The following is a 14672-nucleotide window of genomic DNA, read 5'->3' as shown; positions in this document are numbered from 1 at the left end:
GTTGAGATATGTTTATATCATTTCACAAGGCCACCCGATATTTCGGAAAGGGCCAAAAGAATTATTTTCAAATATATTTAATGGTAATTTCCTTCTAATATTGCCGTATCTAAGTTTAATGTTACACATATTTGGAACTTCATGATCTTCTTTAATACCAACATAAGCTCATTTTTGGTGTTTTAAACTTTATTTAGATTAAGATATATAAAAAAACTTAAATATAGTTTTGAATCTGATTATAGCATGTTGTCTATTGTCACGTAAATCAAAATTATAAGATACATAAAATATCTATTCATGTTTTCCATGTAAGACCAAAAAAATAATCCCAACACTTTTTATTTTAGAAATTATGGTGAAAAAGAGAAACTAATATTTTATGATGTAAAACACAGACTTTTGTAAAATGTATAATAGTATGTTTTACAAAGACTTTTGCATGTCATCATAAATAAAATATTTCTTTATCAGTCTCGTTATACTTTTTGACAGTATGATATATCAAGAAAGAAAAGCAGAACAAAAAGGAGTTTTTATTAATGATCATGCGGAAAGTAATATTTAACGCACAAATTCTCGCTTCATTACCGAAAGTGAAATATTTTATATATAAACAATATGTTGCAATCAGAAAATATAAATGTTATCAACTTTGATCCTATCAGGTACTGAAAGAATAGTTACGTCACATGATATTATTTAAGGTTCTCTAAGATTGGTAAAGATAGAGCGCCTTGCATTCTTTTATCGTTATGTAGTTAGTGTGTTGTGAAGGGCAATGTTGTGTTTGGATTATTACTGGGACGTGTTTACAAATGATAGGAATAAGTGCTATGTACATATAATAGTTGTTCAGTTTTTTTTTTGGATTTAGTGATAACTAAATAACTACCTTGTTTATGAAAGTATAATATTAATGGTGTCCTGTGGATTAAGGTTCATTTGACGTTGGTGTCGTGTAAGTGTCATTTATGTTGTTATCTTACCTTGCTTATTTTAAAATGTAAATACGAGTATATTACTAGTTATAAAGATCGTTGACAGGTTATATGGCTCTATATAAACGGCTATTTGTAAATATAACCCGAGCCGCTAGGCGAGGGTTATATTGCAAATAGCCGTTTATATACGGCCATATAACCTGTCAACATTCTTTATAACGAATTTATAATACAGCAAACATCATTTTTTAGAGAAAAAAGTAAGATTTGTTCATGAATCGACAACAGCCGTGTATATAAAACTATATAAACGTCACGATTATCCAATGAAAAACGACGTTGCAAACGTGCAGTATTATAAATAAACATATAACTGGTGTTTTGAGTTTATTATATCCGGATTTAGATTATTAAGTTTGTTTTAACTTAAATAGCAAAGCTAGGATGGATGTCTCTCTATAACAGTCTAACAAAAGTTGCCACATCGGCCCTTTCGAAAATAGAAATATAGAAACTACAGATACGTGTTTTAATTTCTCTTTTAATAATTTTATGATAAAATATCTAGTAAACGACATCCACCTGTATGTTAAGTATTAAGTGTTACCATAGTTACCATAACAAAAGTTGAAAATCATCTCTAGGGAAAGTGGACGCGTACTGTTGGTTTCCAATCTGTTGTGTTTTATCTTATGGTTTTCGTGGTGTTGTTGGTACAAATCATGGTTAATTCATGCTTAAAATATCAAACATTCTCCCGCCTTCATAATGATGATAATATTACGTTATTTCTGTCCGGGTATTTCCCTTTGGTTTTATGAAACAGCGTTGCTACAAGAAGAAACCTAGAAAATGTTCCTTTATCTGAAGCTAGTTGAAAGCTTCGATTCATTTTAACATATTTACTTATCTTCCACTAAGTTATTTTAATGAAACGCATCGAGATATCTCTTCTGAACTTGGCAAGAAAGATTCAAGGAAGCCAGCAAGTGATAGTTTAATTAGACAATATAACTGTCTAAGATGTTACATTTTGCAGAGGCGCAAAGCATTATCAAGAAAGCATTTTCATTTACAAATTTCTGCAATATTCGTACATTGATTATTTCTGTTGCAATTTTAACTATCGGTTCGAATTATTATTTTCTTATAAGATTGCGGCTTTTTTGTTTGGAATGTAATAAACAATGGTTTGCAAACATGAGACTGCAATATGCAAAACGAAATTTGAGGCTCTTTTTTAATTTTAGTTTTCATGTTCAACATTTTGCAACGGAAATTGAAGTTTGAGGTATAATAATTAATAAGACAGCATTATTTTGAAATCCGAATTTGTGTTTTATTTAGGTGTTTGAAAGAAAAGTGTGTTGATACGTGATATAAATCTTTGTTGGTTGCCAAAGAAAAATAAGCTTTTAACTTTGTTACACTAGAAAATGATCAAACGTGAAAGTCTTATCTTTTCACATGAGCACTTACCTGAAATTGCTTTTTATTGTTTTTATTACCTGGTGGAAGTTGTTTTCTCGTAAATCAATCCAAATTGTGTCAGTAATTGTTCCATTACTATAAGCATTTAACTTGTGCATACCATAAATATATGGAACAATTCTGTTTTCTGTTTATTACTTTATTTTATTGAGTAAGTTCGCTGCGGTGGGTCAAGAAGCTGTAAAATATTTTATGTAGAAAAAAGTTAATAACAATGATAAAGAAATCTGGATTCATTTATAAGCATTTAATATACAACATTTTCAAATAATTTTGATTATGATTATTGTTTTGTTTGTTTGGGTTTCTTCTTATTGTTTTTGTTTTTGTTTCTATTTCCATTTTTGTTATGTTATTTATTCATTTGTTTTCATTTTATTTTTATTTTCATCATTTATTTATTTTTTTTTTTTGGAGGGGATATATTTGGGTTGTTTGGGTGGTTTGGAAAGTGGGAGTGGTTTTTTGTTGTTGTTTTTTCTTTCTTTGTTGTTGAATATACATACATCTGTGACTGTATTGATACTGTTGATACTGGTTGTTGACATGGTTTATTCCTGAAGTTGTACAACACAAGGTTTTACAGAGACTTATATTCTTAGTCGATCCTCTTAAATGAATATAAAGCACTGCAAATAAATACTAAGTACATATATACACGGCCCTTTAAATTGTTACCACGATTCATTTGGTAGCCAAAACAGATTTTATGCAAGGTGTATAGAAGGCAATGTCATCTAAAGTTATTATATCTTTTTTCATTTCTGTTAACAGCAAGAAATATCATTGCGATTGTCAAAATATTTAACAAACTTTTAAGCAATCCAAACTTGAAAGAAAAATGTTGTATTTGTTGAGTATCGGATTATAGTGTAGAATAAATTCATATATTACATTGTAAATTTATTGCTAATCATGTTCAAATATTTGTTAATGATCCGCCATCAAAGACCAGGGTACATCTTTGAGTAGATGTAAATCATAGTTAAACAGTCTTCAAGAGCGTAGGTATTTTCAGTTTTAAGAAAACTTTTAATTTTTTTTTTTTGTTCAAATACATGTTTAATTTTATAACCATTTCCTTTTTGTGTCAGGGCGTGTACTTGAGTGAAAATGAGTTTACTCAATGTTTAAATCTCTTATTGCGATATCTGATAAATCAATTACCATTTCCAAGTTTTAGTTATTTTGATTTTACATGAACTTGCCTCAGCAAAGGTATTTTTTAGACTTCAATCTATGATTTATAAACGCAGAATGTCACATAGTTTTTTTTGTAATTTCTAATCGTTTTAAGGGAACTGCTTTGCAGTGTGATGTACGTTGAAATTCAAAGTAATATATACTTTTTTTAAAATTCTACAGTACTCGTCTATCGCTCTCATCCTTTTTCATTCAGGCTTCAACATACAGTAGAATTGAAAAGATAAGATGTACAATTTTCAAAGCAATACAACGCTTGCATTCAAATCGTAATTCTATATTTTATAAATCGTCATTTTTCCCTCCTAAACAATTCCATTCTTACGGATCCCATACAGGATTAAGACAATATCATTTCTCTAATACAAATGTATGTACATGTAAATGTTATAATTGTTGTTATTTACCAACTCAGGAAATTGTTAAAGCAAAGTTAGGTATGCGGATAGGTAAAGTCGGTGAACGTGCATAAGGAAATTAGGTATGCACTTGCGGATTAATAACTCAGTACTCTTTGTCTGTTCTGAGTTTTTTCTACCATGAAGAGTTTTTATCTTTATAAATAATGATCCTAGCAAAGAAATTCATTCCTCCATTTCTTAAACTTCACATGAAAAAAAAACTTTAAATGAAAGAAGCAACTTTAAATGAAAAGCAGATAGTTCTCATTTTTTATCATTATATACAAAACAGCGCGACAAAACAAAAGTATTTTCAAAGAAGTTAAAAGTCTGAACTGTTACATAAACTAATGTTTTCATTCTTAGAGTTCTACAAATGCATAAGCAGGCATCTGAAAATGATGTCTAGAGCAGAAAGTCGAAATATTTCTAAACAATCAGTGTCAGATATAATTGAGCACATACCTGGTGCTTACTGAAAAGTTTGTTGAAACACTACTAGACATAGAAAGTATAGATCTAAATCGTGGGTCGGTCATTCAGTTGTTACAATAGTGGGTGAGAAACATGTGTTGTGCAAATTGGGCGAAAATAGTTTGATGTGATTGGGCGCAATTGGTATCGGTCGATAAATTGCGTTACTTACTTTATGGAATATTTAAAGCACCTGCTTATTTTGGCACTTAATATTTGCAGACAATGACACAGAAATAAAGCACGGATTTATTACATTTTTGCAGGGTATATTATTTAATATGCAGTGGATATTTATGTTTTTGTCGCTTTTGATATTAATTACGAGTATGTTTATTAAAGTATATAATATTGTTTTGGAAAACCATGGCATCATTGTCGGGACCCACGGTACACATTCCGTATATACTACATTTAAAACTGGTATACGGTACATAGCTTGGGTTACCGAGGATGCAATGACATGGGCTCATTTTCTTAAGGATTTATGATAACATTATGAAAGAGAGGCGAAATTTCCATACCTTGATTTAAATAAACAATATTTTCTTTTGTGTTATTGGCTGAAAGATATTTTAATATTTTATCGTGAGAAAAGGTTTATTGTACAAAACGATAAAGGAGAACGATAGATGCCAAATTATAATTGCAAATTATTTAGATTTACACATTATAGGGTAACTGTGATGCTCGCTGACAATTATCGCAATTGTCAATGGTACATGACAGTACTACTATATAAATACAAGCCATTGAAAATATCTTCCCAGGTTAATGTGTTGTTATAAAGGTCACTGTAGTAATCTGAAAATACACAAAACTTTACGGACGAACTTCATTTAGATTTTTATCAATTTATTTCATTAGTAAACGGTTCAAAGTGGATAAACCGATTAAGGTATAGGTCAGGTTGAAGATTAAATCGTTTTAGATGTTTACACTTGACCATTAAATTATTTAAAGCGAATGTAATAGAAAATGTAAAAGGTTATATAATTAATCTAAACAGTGGAGTTACTTTTAAAGTTTTTAAGTAACACGTTTAACCCTGGGCTCTTTCTTAATGTAATGATTTTTATCAAGTCGCGATATTGTACGCGCTATATTTGTTTATTGCATGGTTTATTAAACCATAAATTTAATAAAGTATTTAGAAATTCATTTCGCCACTGTTTCTATCTTAGGGTACACTGGATATGATCGGAGTTTATAGACCAGTGTGATAATATAAAGATAAATTCTGATGTGAGATGAGGCGCTGTTGAGGAATAGTTTTCATGTAAGACCAAGCTGTGTACGTTAAATGTAAGATGAAGGTGGAAGGAAAAGTTGCATTGGTAACTGGTGGGGCATCGGGCATGGGAAAAGGTTTTACAGAGGTCCTGATTGCTAATGGTGCAAAGGTAAGACATTTTGTCTTAAATCATGAATCATTTATATGCATTTTGACTGTTTAAAAATGTTGTTTACATGCATGTTTTAAACAATATTTATAACTTAAATTACTTAATGCAACATGACTGTCATGTCTTAATTTAACGGATATGATAATTTTTAAATTCAATTAAATCTAAATTCAATTCTTATCCCTATGGGTTATGTATATAGAGGATATTCAAGGTTTTTTTTTTTAAATACAGGATTCATTTTCAACGAGTGGTATGAAAATAAATATTTCATGAGTGGCGGTAGTCACGAGTGAAATATGATGATCTTAGTACCACAAGAAGAAAATAAATTGGGTTGGAATAAAATAATACATAAGATTTATAAAGCAAGTGCGTTGAAATTTAAAGATATGTAATAGCCTTTTTAGATACTTAAATATACTTTTATTTCCTCCAGAACTGGAGAACATAAATTTTTCATTTGAAAACAGGGAATTCTATTTTATATATATAACTTTTATGTTATTTCCCCAGTATTTTCCGAGTTCAAAAATGAATGTGTCGGTAACCTAAATAATGAACAAGAAATATGTGAAAATTGTCTAATCTATCGTGAAACCTACAATAAACATATTTTTATATAATATATACACACATGTCATATTTCTTTCTAATATTTACATAATCTATAATATGTTTATATATAAAACGGTATCGTTATATATCCAAAAGTTGTTTGTTTATATAACTTAACCTTAAATTATTACATGTAAAATACCATCGTCTGTCGATTGTTATGTTACTTGCAAATTGATGGAACGAAAAGTTAGCTTACTTAAAAAATTAATTTGTTTATTTTTGTAAAATATTTATTGCAGTTGAAATATTTATTATTTACACAATAATTTTGTTATCTAGCATCACAAACACAATAATTGAGCCGCGTCACCACAAAACCAACATAGTGCGTTTGCGACCAGCATGGATCCAGACCAGCCTGCGCATCCGCGCAGTCTGATCAGGATCCATGCTGTTCGCTATCAGTTTCTCTACTTGTAATACAGTTGTTAAGCGAACAGCATGGATCCTGATCAGACTGCGCGGAGGCGCAGGCTGGTCTGGATCCATGCTGGTCGCAAACCCACTATGTTGGTTTTGTCATGACGCGGCTCATATATTAGTATGAAATATCAAGCCCGAGGTACAATTAATTGAATTACTAGGTGACTTACCGTCATTTTCAATGAGCGAATATGTAAGAATATCATGTAACAAAATGATATTTAGAAAGTTTCATTCTATGTTAATATTTTACGCCTCTGAATAGACACTTTAGAAAGACAAACAATATTTTGTTATATCATATTAAATCACATCCCCATCTACTAGGATTGACCATGCTATGATATACATGTAGATATATTACAAGTAAATGGTAAAATTAAAATATCCTTTTTAAGATATTTTTAATATTTCTATTTCGTTTCGGCCAGAGAATATAACTGAAAACCATTTACATGTATATATAAAGCCTCTATTTTTGAGTTTTGCAATAACTTTTTTCCTTTCTTCATGAATATATTATCCCTTTGTTAAATCATTATTTACATCATCTTCACACCACATTAAAGTTCTAACATACATTACGAAGTCAAGCTGAAATCAGACAGTCACCGGCTGAAAAAAAAATCGTTCATAGATAAATCTTTCACTTTTGATTCAGGTTTGTGTCGCGGATTTCAACAGTCAATGCGGAGAAGAAGCAGTAGCTGAATTAAACAAAAAACATGGCGCAGGGAAAGCTATTTTCTGTAAATGTGACGTCACATCTAAAACAGATTTTGAAGGTATAAAATTATAGTTTATATTATGTAATCTGGATTTTTTTCTGATTATCATATTTCTTTTTTTTAAATGCAAGCAAAAAGGTTTTAAAGTAATCGCCGTATAGTATCTGACATACAACAAAATGACTTAAATAGTTTTCTTTGAAAAATATATATTTTGGGGCCGGAATGACCGATTTTGGGGCCGCACTGACCAATTTTGGGGCCGCATTGACCAAATAAAAATACTGTGGGGCCGGATTGACCAATTTTTGGGCCGGGTTGACCAATTTTGAGGCCGGGTTGACTTGGGGCCGGGTTAACTTGGGGCCGGGTTGACTGTAATTTGCGGTAACTTGTTTAAAAGTACTTTTCTAACTGAAAAATTCCAAATCTTTTAAGCGCGCAGTAATTTTCTTTTCAAAACTTTTCAAAACATATTTCTGTATCAGCAGACAAGAATTTCAAGATTTTTTCTCACTTTTTTCAATCTTTTTCCCAAACTGTCAAACACGGACACATTTAAATACGGATTTGAATAAATATACATGTCTTCATTTTGCAAACATATTTCACCTAGCAATTGAATTATAGGAACTCTTTATTTTAAAATGTGAGTGTCAAATAAATCATATGTCTGATTTGTAATGTTTTTTTCTTCTTTTTTAGATTTACCTTTATAAGTTTTTCAAGTATTTGATTTATATCTTTCTAAGTTTCTGGGAAATGTTGCTATAACATCTATCAAAATGAAGCCTAGTGCTTGAAAGTGACTTTCACAGTTGCTGCTTTCACTCGTGTCAAGGACACATGCAATCATATGTATCATCAACGGGAAAAAGCGTGAAAAAACTGAACGTGTCATAGTTTGAGTGAAATATACAGCGTTCGTTAAGTTTTGACGCTGTATGTTATAAATTGAAAATACGATTATAGAAAATATATGGCTCCGTTAAAGTTTTTATTTACTTTTTACTAATCAATCAATGTAGCTTTGACTGATTAATACCCCAGTTTCCGATGCTTACTTAAAGATGCTTACTTTGATATAACATTTGTACGTATACTTAAAGCAAAAATCAGTGAAATATGCAGACTTTTATCAGAAAAATAGCTCCATTGTATATCTTTTAGCATAACCAGATCTTGTAGAAAATCTATAAGAAATATGTCATACTTTACCGTCTGCTAAATTATCATTTCCTGCAGAATTGATATCTCTCTTTTTTCTGAACGTCTTAATTAATGGTAAAAGCTTTTCGGATGTTTCCTTCAGTATGTATCGTTTATGATATAAGAATGCAGTATGAAATGATAACGAACACTCTTGATATAATTTAAAAATAATGAGTTTGATATAAGCAATATGCTAATGCTGTTAAATGTTTTAATTATGTCAAAATGGCAGAGTTTTATTGGGTAATTTGGAATCAATCAGACTAAGAAAGATGTTATGAAAACGTTGACTGGAAAACTATTCAACATATTTAAAACTGCGAATGAAAGAAATCAAGTGTTTGTACTACGACATAAGTACGTTGCTATAGTTAATGAATCTCAGAAGCTCAGTCTACAGTACAACCTCTATAAAGCGGCCCTCTGTAGAGCAGTCACCTCTTTTTCAAACAACCGTATCAATTCTTCCCGAAGTAAAACCTCACAATAATTTAACCCATTTTAAGCAACACCTCTCGCTAAAAAGCAAACTTTTTTGTATCCCAAAGGGGGTCTGTCTCTCGTTCGAGGTTACACTGTACATGTAAACAAAAACCTTAACATCTGCATTACAGTATATAAAAAACATGAAAAGCGACAATGATTAATGGAATACAATATTTCAGTTTATATTTACCTTTTCTTTTCAGAGGCGTTTAAGCGGACGAAAGAAGAATTTGGCGGGATAGATATTGTCGTAAATAACGCGGGTATTGGTGGAGAATCAGACGACAAATGGGAAAGCGTCATTGACGTTAACATGGTATTGATTATTTTCTCATTGACCACAATTTGAAAATATATGCTCGGTTAGAGGCATTTCTAAAACGAATAGAATTAATGTCAGGAGAAAACTTGTTTTATGTAAACAACAGATCAATCTTCCAAAGGACATTGAAATAATTCGTCCAAAGTTAATGTATGCACAAAATAAAAATTTGAGCAGATAAAATTATTCATTGTTATTTTATCTTGTATTTCATTCGTCACTTACGTGAATACTTACCGGAACAAATATTTACATCTGTAAACAGTTTAGAAATCTAGCGTGAATTTCAGCAACAAAGTCATCGTAACCTCCTTTTTTAATTAATGTTAGTATAAGAGTACAGCAACAGATCTAATGTTTGACTGGTGTCTGTTTTAAAGTCTGTTTGTTATATGACAGAAAGGGACCATAAGAGGGACCAGACTTGGCATGTACTACCTCAATAAAGATAATGGCGGTAATGGAGGGATCATTGTAAATATGGCGAGCGCAGCGGGTAAGTCAGGCTGGACTAAACTTATTAAATATATCAATCATTAACTTGTGAAATTTCGGTATATTCCGCCTCTTTCCATATCGATAAACTCTTAAGGGCAAACTACCTGCGTTTGATGAAGAGAAATTTGATAATTCTTCCAAACTAACATTTCACACGCATATTGACAAAGATAGAGGAACATGTGTAAGCACATGATGAAAAAACTAGTCATGATGGATGTTTATGTAATGTTGTGACAAAATTTATATTTATTTAGATGTTTACTTCGGTTGAAGTGATACATAATTCTGCAATATCAAGTTTATCTCTGTAATTTTCAATTTTTATAATAATTTCACTTGTCAATGAAAATAAAAAAATACTATAATAAGTTTTCTAGTTTTCAAATATTTTACACGATTTTTTTTTCAGGAATCAATCCAAATCCATTCTCACCAACATACGGGTGTTCAAAGGCTGGAATTGTCCATGCAACAAGATGTTATGCGGTATGCGATGATTTGTTTCCTACTCGACAAGTTTAACTCATTATAAATTCTGAAGAAATCTAAATATTTTATAGCAGTGACATGATGTCTGCAATTTCTAGTGGTGAAGTTAAGAATTGTTCTCCTCAAACTAAATACCTTCACGAATATCGGTGTCTTATCCAAATGCATTAGATGGCAAAAAAGTTGTTTTGGTCGACTACCCGTTGTGACCGACTACCCGCCGTGATGTTTATGATTTTTTATCTGTAACACTTAAGTTACTTATATACACACAGTAGATATATCTAAAAAATGTAAATGACGTTTTGTCGGTATATTTTTTTATTTATTTGATAAGTTTGTGTGCTATAGATTATAAGTTTATAAAAATCACGTCGGGTAGTCACAACCAGTAGTCGACCAAAAAGAAAACAAATAAAAAAATCGCTTTTGCCATCAAGTGCCTGTGGTCTAATTATAATAACAATATGACTAATGTAAGCCTTTGAATAAAAGAAATAGAGAAAACATTCAAATAAGGTCATTGAAAACAAGACAATAAATGACATTATAATTTATAGATTTCAGAGGCAGCAGTTAAATCAGGTATCAGGCTAATGGTGTTATGTCCAGCATTTGTAGACACGCCCATGTTTCAAAATCTATCATCCGGGGACAGTGACCAGTTTATAGGAGCAGATATGGTCAAAGTAAAAGCATTCATAGATCATATAGGAGTTATGACGTAAGCTATAGAAATAAGATAATTAAAGTAAAATATTTATAACGAACCCAAGAAAGAGTCACTCCTTGTCTCTCCTGATGTCATATGAACCGGACATGAAACGAACTTATTATAATTTTAATATGGATAGGTATTATAATTAAAATACGGTTATTCTATTAAGTTATTAACATTATTGAGTACAATATCAAATTGTTTTAGAAGAGTACACAGATGTCAAAGTTTTATTGAACGAGGTGCTAATAGAGCTTTATATAGGTATTATAGCTGTGTTCTCGTCTAAAAGAGTCAGTATTTAACTCGACAATGTACTGAATAATGATCTGTTTATTTAAAAGCAATTATTTTGATATTTTGACAGAACTTTGCTGCTACAATATGTATTTTGATATGGATTTTGGACTCTAAAAATGAAAACGATGCTTAATTGAGTACAATAGTGACTTAATATGAATTGTTTTCGACTGGTAAAACGAAAACGTGTCTATGTTAATTAGATTAAATTACCTAAAATAATTCATATTGAGATACCACATTGTTCGAACCCTGAAAGTTCATCGTTTTATGAAATAAATGACAATAATGCTGTGATAGTGTTATGTTTAATGCTTTAAACTTACAATATTTTTTTTCAGCGTAGAAGAAATATCAGCAGCATTTCTGGAAATGGTTGAAGATGACTCTAAAACTGGACTTATTCTACGTTGTGCTAAAAAGACTGGGAATCAGTACTGTACACTAGCCGTTGAGAATGTGTAGCCGAGATCCATGATCTAGGACTATTGACATGCAGGATAAACACGTATTGTGGCAGAGCTAGTGTTCGGATGTTAACATATCCAACTGAAGTTCGTGAAAATATTTTGTTCGCAATATTATGTCATGACGTAAATAATCAGTATTTAACATTTTACTGCCTATACTTGAAATACCTCTAATGTGCCGAATTATATAGCTTCATAAATATAATACTAATAGCACATAGTATTTGATAGCTTTATATGATAATATTTTCACTATAGTAACCTCGGTCTATATACGCAACAGCCCTTTCATTTGATGGACTGACTTCCTGTATTCCCTAAATAATTCTCTTTTTTTCATGATCAAGTGATTCCATACATTTCTTCAGATTTATAACTTGAAAAAGACAATCAAAACATTCGATATTTTTGTTGCATATTCAAGTCTTTCAAATTTCATCTTCACTGCATGTCTTATTATTAGCTTTTCAGCGAAGAACGTAATTTTGCGCGGGAAAACTAGACACAGTCGTTATTTCTCGTCATTTCTCGTCATTTCTCGGACGTTCATTTATTTGTATCATATTTTAAAGACTTTTGTAATATATTTTGTCTCTTTCATATATTCAAGATTATGTATTTAAGATTTATAAGTATTATAAATATGATTGTTAAACAACAATGTAAATAAAGAAAGAAGTTTAATTCTTGTTCTTTGAATGATTGTTTCTTATCATTTCTGATAGGTATGATTTACAAATCAAATATCAAAATAGAATAAATGATTCATGACATATTTTGTAATTAATTAATACATGTTTAAACAAGCATGATAAATGCAAACAGTGGAACCTTGATGGCTGATACCGAAGTGGAACTTTGCTGGTATAACACTTTTAGAAAATAATCTTCAACTATGAGGACAAGCTATCTACATTTTACACAAAATCATAAGAAGAAATAAAGCCCGTTTTTCAGTTTTTTCAAAAATACAAAAATACCTTGGGGGGGGGGGTTCCCTTTAATTTTTAGGCATAAGAATCGAACCCCCGTTTATCCCTGTTTTAAATCCCCAAGGGGCAATAAATGGGTTCTATTTTAATTTTGAGTCCACGATCTCTTAGCTCCAGCAGGGAGGTGGTTTTTGCCCCCTGGTTTTTTTTTTTAATTCCCAAAAACCCCTTTGGGGTTAAAAATCATCATCCATTCCGGGCCATAAAAACCTATACTGTGTTGGTGCCCCGAAAAAACCAAATTTATACAAAAAACCCCAATACATAAAAATTGATAAAATTATATCAAAAAAACAAAAAATGAGATGTAAAATAATTTTTAAGTGGCAATAAATTTTAAAATTTAGGGTTTGCTATTTAACGTACATTGTCTAACTTCGGATGTTTCTTGGAAGAATTTACAGGGAATAATTTGCTGATTGCATAAGATTTAAATATTTTAAAATCACATTCAATTTACTCATCCATTATCATGGCCTTTAAAAAAAGTTAAATTCTTGGTTTTTAAAACACCTTTTGAATGTTACTCTTAAACAAATACTTCGTGAATATTTTTTGTATGTGAGAAGTTAGCAGTTAACAGTGAGCTAAGCAAAAAGGCATTTCGATTTATATAGGGAAATCAATGATCTGCTGTTATGCTCAGCTGGGTAAGCAATCTAACAGAGCATTCCAAAATAAAGTGTAGAAATGCTTTGCTGGTATGCTCAGCTGGTAAGCAATCTAGCAGGCCATTACTAAATATAGTGTAAAAATGCTCTGCTGGTATATATGCTCAGCTGGCTAGGCAACTAGCGGGGTGTTCCAAAATATAGCGTAAAAATGCTCTGCTGGATGCTCAGCTGGCTAGGCAATCGAGCAGGGCATTCCTAAATATAGTGTAAAAAATACTCTGCTGTTATACTCAGCTGGCTAGGCAATCTAACAGAGCATTCCAAAATATAGTATAAAAAGCTCTGCTGTTATGCTCAGCTGGCTAAGCAATCTAGCGGGGCATTCCAAAATAAAGTGTAAAAATGCTCTGCTGTTATGCTCAGCTGGCTAAGCAAATCTAGCGGGGCATTCCCCAATATAGTGTAAAAAAATGCTCTGCTGGTATGCTCCAGCTGGCTAGGCAATCTAGCAGGGCATTCCTAAATATAGTGTAAAAATACTCTGCTGTTATACTCAGCTGGCTAAGCAAATCTAGCGGGGCATTCCAAAATATAGTGTCAAAAGCTCTGCTGTTATGCTTAGCTGGCTTAGCAATCTAGGGGGGCATTCCGAAATATAGTGTAAAAATGCTCTGCTGTTATGCTCCCTTGATAAGCAATCTAGCGGGGCATTCCAAAATATAGTGTAAACATGATCTGCTGGTATGCTCAGCTGGCTAGGCAATCTAGCAGGGCATTCCTAAATATAGTGTAAAAATTGCTTAGCTGTTATGCTCAGCTGGCTAAGCAATCTAGCGGGACATTCCAAAATTTAGTGTAAAAATGCTCTGCTGAATTG

The 14672-nt window shown here is 31.4% G+C and overlaps 1 protein-coding gene across 2 annotated transcripts; it reads left to right on the top strand.

The window, feature by feature from the left end:
* Positions 1–845: 845 nt before the first annotated feature.
* Positions 846–12871, top strand: LOC132744428 (15-hydroxyprostaglandin dehydrogenase [NAD(+)]-like). 2 transcript variants are annotated; one of them, XM_060733139.1, is made up of 8 exons: positions 846–961; positions 5698–5916; positions 7625–7748; positions 9593–9705; positions 10111–10207; positions 10622–10698; positions 11262–11425; positions 12061–12871. In XM_060733139.1, exons 2-8 carry the CDS (start codon positions 5824–5826, stop codon positions 12182–12184), a joined length of 792 nt encoding a protein of 263 aa, XP_060589122.1. In that variant the 5' UTR covers positions 846–961; positions 5698–5823; the 3' UTR covers positions 12185–12871. The 2 variants fall into 2 exon arrangements, with proteins under 2 accessions (XP_060589122.1, XP_060589121.1); XM_060733138.1 differs by lacking the exon at positions 846–961 and having other exon boundaries at positions 5600–5916.
* The last annotated feature ends 1801 nt before the right edge of the window (positions 12872–14672 follow it).

The sequence above is a fragment of the Ruditapes philippinarum genome, unplaced genomic scaffold, assembly GCF_026571515.1.
Source record: "Ruditapes philippinarum isolate M1 unplaced genomic scaffold, ASM2657151v2 ctg2761_1_1_1_1, whole genome shotgun sequence".
Taxonomy (NCBI): domain Eukaryota; kingdom Metazoa; phylum Mollusca; class Bivalvia; order Venerida; family Veneridae; genus Ruditapes; species Ruditapes philippinarum.
Note: the sequence above shows the minus strand (reverse complement) of the source record. Positions and strands in the feature narration are given on the sequence as shown.